The 11,382-nt window shown below is 48.5% G+C and overlaps 1 protein-coding gene across 1 annotated transcript; it reads right to left on the bottom strand.

Annotated features, from left to right (window-relative positions):
• Window positions 1-7,363: 7,363 nt before the first annotated feature.
• On the bottom strand, window positions 7,364-10,844 carry LOC120660543 (probable inactive receptor kinase At2g26730). The gene is made up of 2 exons (XM_039939111.1): window positions 9,267-10,844; window positions 7,364-8,141 (listed from the first exon to the last, which is right to left on the bottom strand). Exons 1-2 carry the CDS (start codon window positions 10,738-10,740, stop codon window positions 7,519-7,521), a joined length of 2,097 nt encoding a protein of 698 aa, XP_039795045.1. The 5' UTR covers window positions 10,741-10,844; the 3' UTR covers window positions 7,364-7,518.
• Window positions 10,845-11,382: the final 538 nt, after the last annotated feature.

The following is an 11,382-nucleotide window of genomic DNA, read 5'->3' as shown; positions in this document are numbered from 1 at the left end:
ACTTGGGAAAGCAACGAGAAAAGACTCCTCATCATGAGGTAGGGTCTCCCACTTCCAATCTGCTCTAGTGATGCGGGCAAGCTCTGACCGAACAACCTCCGCTGTTAGTCGACCGCCTGTCGCAGTAACAAGACTCGTAGGTGCTGGATCCGGTGCTTCTAAATTGTAATCCACATCTGTGATCCTGATAAAAGCAAATTCTTTCTTCCCCGATCCAAAGAAAGACGCATTTGGTTTAGGCATCTTCAAAATCGGGCTCTTTGCAGCCAAATGAGAATTTTTCTTATTACAGATGATACAGTCAAGATCCGCCTTGCAATTTTCGTTGATGTGGCCATTGCTCTTGCAACGAAAACAAAAAGGCCGCTTCTTCTTTAGAGCTCCTTGCTCTGTTTGCTGCTGTTGGGCACCACGATCTGCACCCTGCTGGCTTGACTCGGCTTTATCCCGCCCAACAGTCACTGGCACGAACTGCTGCTGACGCTGCGGTCCAGCATGGCCAAGTTCCTGCTGAAAGGAACGATCACCAACAGCACGCCGAGACTGGGTATGGAATCCATCATGACCACGTCCGGACTGTTGGGACTGTGATCCATTTGGACCAAGACCCTGCTGCTGTGTGTGTTCGCCCCAGCCATGGCCTGACTGAGTCTGGAACCCACGTCCATGCTGCTGATCAACATCGCGTCCGGAACCCGTTTATGGATGGACGCAAGGCAATAATAAATAATCCCATTACAAATTTACAACACAACAAGAAGAAATGTGTTCTGAATTAAGCCATCGGTAGTTGGGGACAATATTTTGTATATGATTATGTTGATCTCGACTCGCTGTTTGCGTACGTCCACGGAAGCAACAACACGCACTTAATTGCACCAGAAGGCATACATTTAAGGAACACCCATCCTGTAGGTCGAGTATGGTTCAAGACATGATGTGCTTGTTGTCCATCATGTACACCTGTACACATTACTGGCTTTTGTTTTGTTCGTTTAATGCTCTGGGCAAAGCAAACAATAGTTATTAGTTACAACTTGAAAATGATCGGGTGCTCTAGTCTAAGAGGGGGAGGGGGTGAATTAGGCAACTTAAAAATTTTAACCTATGGGTCCAACTAGTTTGCACAAAACTTAAACTAAAACAAGCTATCTAGATGTATAACTACGATTCGCCTTAGTGTGAAACCCTCATCCCAAAAGAATTTAGCAACCTATAGTCAATTCTATCAAGAAATTACTCTATGAAAATAAAAACACACAAGTTGCAATATGAAATGCGGAAACTTAAAGGAGGGATGAGAGGAAGCAAACTCTTGATGCAAGAATTTATCCCGTGGTTCGGATTGCCAGAAAGACGCCCCTACATCCACGTTGTTGAAGCACTCACGAAGAGTATCGCTTCCCGGCAATCAAGTCTCTCCCGTGAACACAATCACGGTCACCTTGATCCTGAATTCCACTAAGAGAGATTGCCCACAAAGGAGGGATCTCCGTCCCCCCCGCACAATGTCGTCGACGCCGCTCCACACCAAGCCGGATGGTCGTTGACTTGCCGGCGAGCCACCAAGACTCTAAGGAGGCCGACGCACCAAGATACAAGGGTGGTTCACCTTAGAACCAATGCACAAGGATCTCAACCTTGCTTGCTCACTCACTCAAGAGCTAATCTAGCACTAACACTCACAAAGCTTGTGCTAAGGACTAAGAATTTGACCTCTATGCTCTTGGATGGCTTGGAGGTGTTCTTGGGTGTGTGTGCGACTTCTAGCAACTCCAACAACCTTCAAATGACCGGGGTGAGGCGTATATATTGGCCACCAACTCTAAAATAGGGCATCAGTTCTTACAGTCACCCTGCGCTCTAAAATAGCCGTTGGTCTCTCTGACACTTCTGCAGCAACTTCAGGGACCATCGGATGAACCGGTGTTATGGCGTCGGAACTTCCGGTGACACTTGATCTCCATATAGCCGTTGCACCTTACTGACGTCATTGCACCGACGCATTGCTCCGATGGCCATTAGTTCATCCGGTGCTGAAGGCTTGGCTGCTGCACGCTTGACAACGTCTCTGGACAATAGTACATTGATTGCACCGATGTCTGGCTTGACACCGTCGGTTCAACCAGTGCTACACTCTTTCTTCAGTTGATCTTCCCTTGATCTCCAGAGGTGCTCAGACTTGCACCGATGCCAGGGTGTTGGATCTTCCGACAACCATAGGATGCACCGATGCTTGGGCATCGGTTAAACTGGTGCTACTGATTTCTGCAGAACTCGTCCAATTCAGCGTTTCTTTGAGTTCTTTTTTCGTGTTTCGCTTTGCATGGCCTTTATACTTTATCCCTGGGATCTAGAAATGTTCACTTGACAATCTCATTAGTCCCATTGATTGTGTTGTCCATCGATCACCAAAATCACTCAAAATGGCATAAATGGTGTCATGTTCGTTACAATCTCTCCGTTTTTGGTGATTGATGACAACACAATCAAAGCAAGTATAAAATTTGAAAGAATTGACAAATTAAACCACTTACACTTGCTTGGATGCTTACCATCATCCAATGTCGACTTGGCCTCCCCCTAAAACCATGATTCCCCCTTTGATCCTCCCCCTATCTTGCTACTTCTCCCTCATGAGTTGACTTGATTCACTTGGTATTTCTCCCCCTTTGGAATACACTTCTCACCCTTGGGAAAATACCTTGCTTTGATCCACATTTCTCCTCCTTTGGAATCAAATCACCTAAAAGGTCTTGCAAAATAATGTAGCTCAAAAGGAGAGATTAGTAGCCTAGGGAGTTAGTTTCATGACTCATGACCCAAATGTATGATATCAATGAAGATACCAATTTGAAAATTTACTAAGGTGGATCACAAAATCACGAAACTAGCATGACATGGTCTAAGCTTCCCACAAGTGTGTGCACAAAATGATAATGTGAAAATCAAGTGCATAACTAGATGTTTCAACAAGAAAGCTTAGATCATATCATGCACGGAGGTAGTTCTAAAAACAAAAAGGAATTGACAATGATACCAATTGAATAAGTTTAGAACCTTGCATACCTCCGGGGGATGAAGTTACCTTGTATGTACCAATTTGAAGATGACTTGCAACCAATTGAAAGTCTTTAGAAGATGAGCACTTGGTACACCAAGGTTAAGCAAATGTATGAGCACATAGCCTATGAACTTAGACATGAGCATTCAAGTTCAATAGAGCATGGCTCAATATGCATGAAAGCATATCATTTTATCTAATCACTCTTATAGAGTTGTTTGTTCACATTAAACGTGAATAACATTCTCTTAGAGTGTTAACTCCATCATGAGACTACAAAAGATAAACTTGCAAATATGTTAGTCTCAAAATCACAAACCATAGGATGAACTCCACCTAAATGTGTGCATTTAGTGTTTGAATCACCAATCAAATGTATGCACATTGATTTTGAAACAATTGGGAAGTTTACCCTATAGCTTGTGTTCATAGTACACAAATAAAATACATACCTCATAAAGTCCATGTACCATGAAGGTGACTTTGTGTATCTTTCTACACACTTATCAAACCATGTAGGTTGCTCATGGGTTAGACATGACACAGACAACCCACCATATATAACACTAGGAGATGCAAAACATACAAACAACCTAGCAATAGTAATGGAGCTACATGATGCTTGAATTGAATTCATAGCTACCATTACCTTATGGGGGACTTGGGAAACAAATGTTCAAGTTGTGAGCTTAGCTTGTTTATGATTGAATCTTCTTTTCAACTTGTAAGCTAAGCCTCCAAAACCTCCGAAGACGTTATTGGGCTTCAAGTCTCCTTTGGAACCCATACCATTTGAGGCCCCTTCATATTAGTGATGATGTCCTTGGGCACCCAAATGGGGCGGTTCCAACTCTTTTCCTTCTTCCCAACCTTGTGAGAAACCACTTTGTCATTGGTCTTCTTTTTGATCACATAGGAGGTGCTATTGCTTTTGTTCCTCCGGTCGGGCTTGGTGTAGATGAGAGAACTCTTGATTGTTAGCTTCTTCTTGTTCTTCTCATCCGGAAGCTTCTTTCTTGGTTGAGGACACTTGTTGGACTTGTGGCCTTCTTTGTGGCACTTTGAGCAAGTCACGGTGGAACCCTTCTTAAGCTTCTTCACCATGTCTTCACGGTTATCTTAAGAAGGTTGGACATTGCTCTCTATGCCTTTACCCTTCAATCTATACAAGTCCTTCATGAGACTTTCCACTTCTTTCTTGAGCTCATCATTCTCCTTGGCAATGAGATCATCACATGATTGTACAAGAACATTCCCATTGCATTTCTCATTGCAATGGTTAGAGCAACATTCATCAATTAAATCAATGCAAGAAGTTGAAGCATCTACTCTAGAGATTGGAATTGCACAAGGGATAGTTTGCTTTATTTCCAAAGAGTCATTAGTATCATTAATGCTCTCAAATTTTAACTTGAGCTCTTCATGCTCCTTAATAAGAAATTTGAATTTTCACATCAAATCTTCAAAATTTGTAGCAAGAGAAGCATTTAGATCATTGAAAGCATTAAGGTTTTTGATTTCCTTTGATTGCTTTTTAATGACTTTTTGATGCTCAGGAACTAAGTCAAGAAGTTCATCAATTGAAGGAGATTCGGAGTCATCATCACTTACATCGCTATCCATACCTTTGGCCATAAAGCAAGTGTTGGATGATGATCCCATGCGGGTGGTGAATTGCTTGTTTGATTCATCACTTGAGCTTGCACTTGATTCTTCACCACCGCTTACCCATTCACCGAATGTGGCAAATGATTTATGCTTGGGCTTCTTCTCCTTTTTTTCCTTGTTCTTCTTGAACTTCTTCTCAGCCTTCATGAGTTGATGGTGAGGCCCATCCTTGAGAAAGACCATATACCCCATTGAATTGATTTTCTTCAAGAATTTGTTCATCTTTTTCACTTGCTTGTAGAGGTTGGGGTTCATTGGTTCTTTTTCATCATTTGAGGAGCTTCTTGCACCCTCTTCTTCCTCATCACTTGAGTTACTTTTGATGGCCATCTTCTTCAACTTTTTGAGTTGCTTGCATGCAAGTGCACTATGTGTTTGTGAAGAAGATGACGATTTTGCCTTAATGTCATTGCGTAGCTCATGGGCGATCACCTTATTGAGGACTTGATTTGGTGTCATAGTTTTGAGCTCTTTCTCATATAGAATTGTGGTCATCAAATCATAGTCCGGCCTTCGTTGTGAGTGAAGGATCTTGCGAATGAGTTCCAAATCTTCAATTTGTTTTACACCTAGGGAATTAATCTCATTCACAAGAGTATTCAATCATGAGCACATAGATTCGGCATTCTCATCATCAAGTTGCTTAAAGCTATTTAGCTTATCAATGAGAACATGATATCTTTCATTGGCCACATCCTCCGTGCCCTCATGGTTCTCAATGATAGTCTTCCATAGCTCTTTAGCATTATCACAAGAATAAACACGATTGAACACATTATCACTAAGAGAAGACAAGATTATGCATTTAGCGGTGACATCATGTTGCTTCTTTTGTTGACCATTATTTTTTACACCTTCAATCACAACTCTCCAAACATTTAACCCAGTTGATTGGAGATGGGCTTGCATTAAAATCTTCCATCGTTGGAAACCCGTGCTGTCGAACCGTGGAGCGGGTCTAAAAGGATCCATCCTTTCCCCCTAAGAGCTAACTCACTAGGCGGTGAAGCCTACCGATCTAATGAGCCGGTAAACACAAATTTGCCAATAGAATTGGCTTTCTTTGTGAGAGAAGTAAGTCCCGGCTCTGATATCAATTGAAAGTGATCGGGTGCTCTAGCCTAAGAGGGGGAGGGGGTGAATTAGGCAACTTAAAAACCTTAACCTATGGGTCCAACTAGTTTGCACAAAACTTAAACTAAAACAAGCTATCTAGATGTGCAACTACGGTTCACCTTAGTATAAAACCCTTATCCCAAAAGAGTTTAGCAACCTATAGCCAATCCTATCAAGAAACTACTCTATGAAAGTAAAGGCACACAAGTTGCAATATGAAATGTGGAAGCTAAAAGGAGGGATGAGAGGAAGCAAACTCTTGATGCAAGGATTTATCCCGTGGTTCGGATTGCCACAAAGTCGCCCCTACATCCACGTTGTTGAAGCACTCACGAAGAGTATCGTTTCCCGGCAATCAAGTCTCTCCTGTGAACACAATCACGGTCACCTCGATCCCGAATTCCACAAAGGGAGATTGCCCACAAAGGAGGGGTCTCCGTCCCCCGCACAATGTCGTCGACGCCGCTCCACACCAAGCCGGAGGGTCGTTCACTTGCTGGCGAGCCACCAAGACTCCAAGGAGGCCAGCGCACCAAGATACAATGGTGGTTCACTCTAGAACCAATGCACAAGGATCTCAACCTTGCTTGTTCACTCACTCAAGAGCTAATCTAGCACTAACACTCACAAAGCTTGTGCTAAGGACTAAGGATTTGATCTCTATGCTCTTGGATGGCTTGGAGGTGTTCTTGGGTGTGTGTGTGACTTCTAGCAACTCCAGCAACCTTCAAATGGCCGGGGTGAGGCGTATATATTGGCCACCAACTCTAAAATAGGGCATCGGTTCTTCCGGTCACACTGCGCTCTAAAATAGCCGTTGGTCTCTGACACTTCTGCAGCAACTTCAGGGACCATCGGATGAACCGGTGTTATGGCGTCGGAACTTCCGGTGACACTTGATCTCCATATAGCCATTGCACCTTGCTGACGTCATTGCACCGACGCATTGCTCCAATGGCCATCAGTTCATCCGGTGCCGAAGGCTTGGCTGCTGCACGCTTGACAACGTCTCTGGACAATAGTACATTGATTGCACCGATGCCTGGCTTGACACCGTCGGTTCAACCAGTGCTACACTCTTTCTTTAGTTGATCTTCCCTTGATCTCCAGAGGCGCTCAGACTTGGACCGATGACAGGGTGTCGGATCTTCCGACAACTATCGGATGCACCGGTGCTTAAGCATTGGTTAAACCGGTGCTACTGATTTCTACAGAACTCGTCTAATTCAGCGTTTCTTTGAGTTCTTTCTTCGTGTTTCGCTTTGCATGGCCTTTATACTTCATCCCTGGGATCTAGAAATGTTCACTTGACAAACTCATTAGTCCCATTGATTGCGTTGTCCATCGATCATCAAAATCACTCGAAATGACATAAATGATGCCATATTCGTACACAACTACGTGGAAATTATGTAGCTTGTGTAAGTGCATGGCACCACATGTTGTAAAACTTTGCTTTTATCCTTTTAATACCAAAGTAATACAAAGAAGCGCAGCTCTCCTGCGTTTTTGAGATAAAAAGAAACCTGCTACTGAATTTCAACTGATTTAATTAACAGACTTCTGCGAATAATTAAACATGTTTATGTGCAGTACCATCAGAGATTTTAAGACTAGTATCTTGCAGGCCACTGCAGGAGTCGAGTGCGCGGCACTAGTCATCACTCATGCTACGCTTCCAAGGAGAAGGACATGTGGTCGTCTTCGCGGATCGCGTTGACCATGCTGGCGACCTCCCGCATGGTCGGCGGCGGGGCCGAGCCGGGGGAGGCGTCCACGCACCGCATGGCCACCTGCAGCAGCCGCACCATGCGCTGCTCGGAGGAGCCGTCGCCGCCGCCGCCGGCGAGCAGCGCGCGGTCGAACACCTCGGCGGTCCACTCCTCCCGGATCACCGAGGTCACCCACCGCGCCAGCTCCGAGCCGTCGCCCCGCGCCGACGTGGCCTTCCCCGTCAGCAGCTCCAGCAGCAGCACGCCGAACGCGCGCACGTCGGCGCGGAGCGCGGCGTCGCCGCCGCTGCCGAGCGGGGCCGGCGCGGTGACGCCGTACTCGCTGATGCACGGGTCCATGCCGGCCGTGAAGAGGACGTTGGTGGCCTTGATGTTGCCGTGAGCGATGGGGCCGTCGCTCCCCGCTGCCGCCGCCTCCTCGCCCGACGACGAGGTGTTGTTGGAGCTCGCGCCGTCGCCGCGCAGGGCGGTGTGCATGAACGCCATGCCGTCGGCGACCTTGGCGGCGATGTGCAGGCGCGCCGGCCAGTCCACGGGTCCCTGGCTGCTCTCGATGGAGCCTGCAGATTAGCATTTCGCAAGGGATGAAACATCGTATTGACACTTTCACAACTCCGATCCATACGAATATTATCCAAACTGAAATAGAATTAATACAAGAAAATAATCCAAAATAAATGGCAATAATGATTTTCGAATGTGATTGAAAATTCCAGTGGAGAGCATGCTTGTACAATACGATTGCTTATTTGCTATAAAGATAAGGCAGCACATACTATACTATTATACATTTATACTAACAATTTGATTATTTTTTTGAGATTATAGCTCAGACACTCACAACGCACGCACACTCGCACTCCTATGAACACACGTATGCAAACCCTACCCCTATAAGTATCTTCGAAGACCGAGCCGGAAAATCCTCAAGATTGAGGAAGTCACCGTAGGCGCCTCGCTGTCGACGGGAACGTCACCTACCACTTAATGCACAATGCCGTTAAATTCTAGAAATTCGCTCCCAATAAGAGTCAAACCCAGGACCTCAGATGCTACCGGAGCTCTTGTAATTACTAGCCTACATGCCCCTTTCGCTTATACTAACAATTTGATGACTTTATCTTCAGGCAAAGCTTTATCGAAAAAATGGCTGAATTGCAAAGTGAAATGGATTTTAGTCTATGCATCCAAAAGGTTACGGGCCTCATAGTATTGTAAGTTGTGCCCACAGCTGAATACAGCCCAAACTAGGATTGGAGTTGCCCCGGCGTACTTTTACCCGAACAAGTCGACTTTGGGCTTTGCAGCTTGACATGGACCAAATGCTCTAAAAAAACAAAAAGCTTGACATAGACCGAAAGTTTAGCAGGGCTCGACTAATTAAGCATTTTTTTCATGAAATTATTCGTTTTCGTAGAAATCTGAATGGAAAAAGTTTTGTTCATATCCCAAACGGAACATAAGCAAATACGAAATGTTTGCACAAAAGCTCGCATTTTCAACTAGATTTCCAAAAGTAGCGTGAAGTATGAGGTGATACCCGGGCCCAACCCATGAAAACAATCTCAAAATTTTTTCAACATCGATCGATCACTCATTTGTAATGAAATTTACATTCGTGTACAACAAACAAGAGAGTACGCGCAAAAAGAGGTCGCGAGTGTTGTAGGCGAAAGAAGGCTTACCATGGAGGAGCTTGGCGAGGCTGCCGTTGCTCTGGAACTCGTACACCACCAGCTTCTCCTGCATGGCGCAGTAGAAGGCGAGCGGCGGCAGCACGGCGGGGTGCTTGGCGCGCCCGACCCGCTCCATCCGCCGCCGGAACGCCTCCTCGTTCACCGCCGCGTCCTTCACCCGCTTCACCGCCAGCGCCGCGCCGCCCGGCACCACCACCTTGTACGAGCTCCCGAACCGGCCGCGGCCCAGCAGCTCCGCGGGGGACTTGAGCAGGTCCTCGAACCGCAGCTCCTTCGCCGCCGCCGCGGCGGTCGACGTGATCGACGCCGTGCCCGACCGCGGCAGCACCACCAGCGACGCCGACGGCGCGGCGGCCGCGCTCTGCTCGGGAGACATCGGCAGCGAGTAGGCCGACTTGTTCGGGCTCACCGACGCCGTGGTGGTGGTCGTCGTCAGTTTGCTGCTGTCGTACACGCCCCTGCCCCCGCCGCCGGGCTTATTCGACTTCCGCCCCAGCTTGCTCCGCTTCTTCCTGGAGCAGATCTTGTACAGGACGAACGCCAGTATGGCGGCGCCGAGGAGGACGTACCCGAGGTACATGACGATCTTGGGTACAGTTCTTTTCTTGTGCCTGCCCTCCCCCTGCCCGTTCTCGTCCTTGTCATCGGAGCTGGAGCTCGGCGGCGATGCGTTGAACGGAGCCGTCGGGGACGATGCCGAAGGGGGCGGCGGCGGGCACGTATCGAAGAAGGGCCCGCCGCACATGCCGGCGGCGTTAGGCCAGAAGCTCGTATTGCCGAATCTTTCAGCGTTCTTGGGAATTGGCCCCGTGAGGTTGTTGTTCGACACGTTGAAGGCACGGAATCCTGTAAGGTCGAAGTCCGGGATCGTACCGTTGAAATGGTTGTCGTTGGCCACGAATCTTTCCAGCTTAAGCTTGCTGAGGTCGCCGGGAAGCTCGCCGGAGAGGTTGTTTCTGGAGACCTCGATCACGTGCAGGCTCTTCAGCTGCGTGAGTGAGGGCGGCAGGTTGCCGGAGAGCTGGTTGCCGCTGACGATCAGGTGGGTGAGGCCCGAGCACGCGGAGATGCCCGCGGGGATGCCGCCGCGCAGGCTGTTGCCCGGCAGGTTCACCACGCGGACCGCCGGCGCGGCGCACAGCAGCGCCGCGTCGATGGTGCCGCTCAGGCCACGGACGTCGAGATCGATCCTCTTGATCAGGCCGTCGTTTCCGCTGTCGCTCCCGAAGCACGTGACGGTCCCGCCCCACGGCGAGGAGGTGTTGCCGCGGCGGCACGGGTCGATCGACGCGTTCCACCCCAGACTGATCGCCGTCTGGGCCCCTCCATCCCCGGCGAGCGCGGTCAGGAAGTTGACGAGGGACTGCCTCACTTGAGGCGATTCGTCACCTCGCACGCCACAACAACAAGAGGCAAGCAGAATTACTAGTGCTGCTGCAAGTGCAGCGAGAACCTTCGCCATGAGCGCAACTCAGGAGCACCTAGAAGTGCCCGGAGCGGATCAACCTGCGCCGGCGCGGTGCCTGAAGGCAATGCTACGAGCTGGATGTGGCAAGTGCGGTCACGATGCCCGCAGGGAGTTGGAAGCGGCTGCACGCGCGCGGGTCAAAAGCTCGCGCGCCAGCCCGGCTCGTTCGAAGCGGACGACAGGGCGGATGGCACGAAGCAGGGGGGATTGAAGAGCGAGCAGGGCGGCCTTGTGCGCGTGCCGCGGTCACGGGTATCGCAGGGAACAGGGAGGTGCGGCCAAACGGGAGCGTTGGAGGCGCGCCAGGTGCCGGGCAGACGCATCCGCCGGCCGGCAGCGCGCCGGGGCGGCTCCGCGACGGCACGAACGGGTCCGACGGTCCCAGGTAACGGGCGTGTCGCCGTCGTCGCCGAGGAAAATATTGTTTCTCTTCTGAATGAAGATCGACAGGGATCTGGCTTGAGGCTGCTGCTGGGTTTGACATATGTCTGAAGCTGTTGTTACTTGTGACTGGGAGTCCTATTTTAATCTTGGTTTTGAGAGTGATCTGGTTGTGTTGTTAGTTGGCTGGCAAGTCTGGCACTTATGATTTGAGTATGACTTGGTCAGGGGTTGGGGTTTACAAGGTTATATATC

Source organism: Panicum virgatum, chromosome 2N (assembly GCF_016808335.1).
Source record: "Panicum virgatum strain AP13 chromosome 2N, P.virgatum_v5, whole genome shotgun sequence".
NCBI lineage: Eukaryota > Viridiplantae > Streptophyta > Magnoliopsida > Poales > Poaceae > Panicum > Panicum virgatum.
Note: the sequence above shows the minus strand (reverse complement) of the source record. Positions and strands in the feature narration are given on the sequence as shown.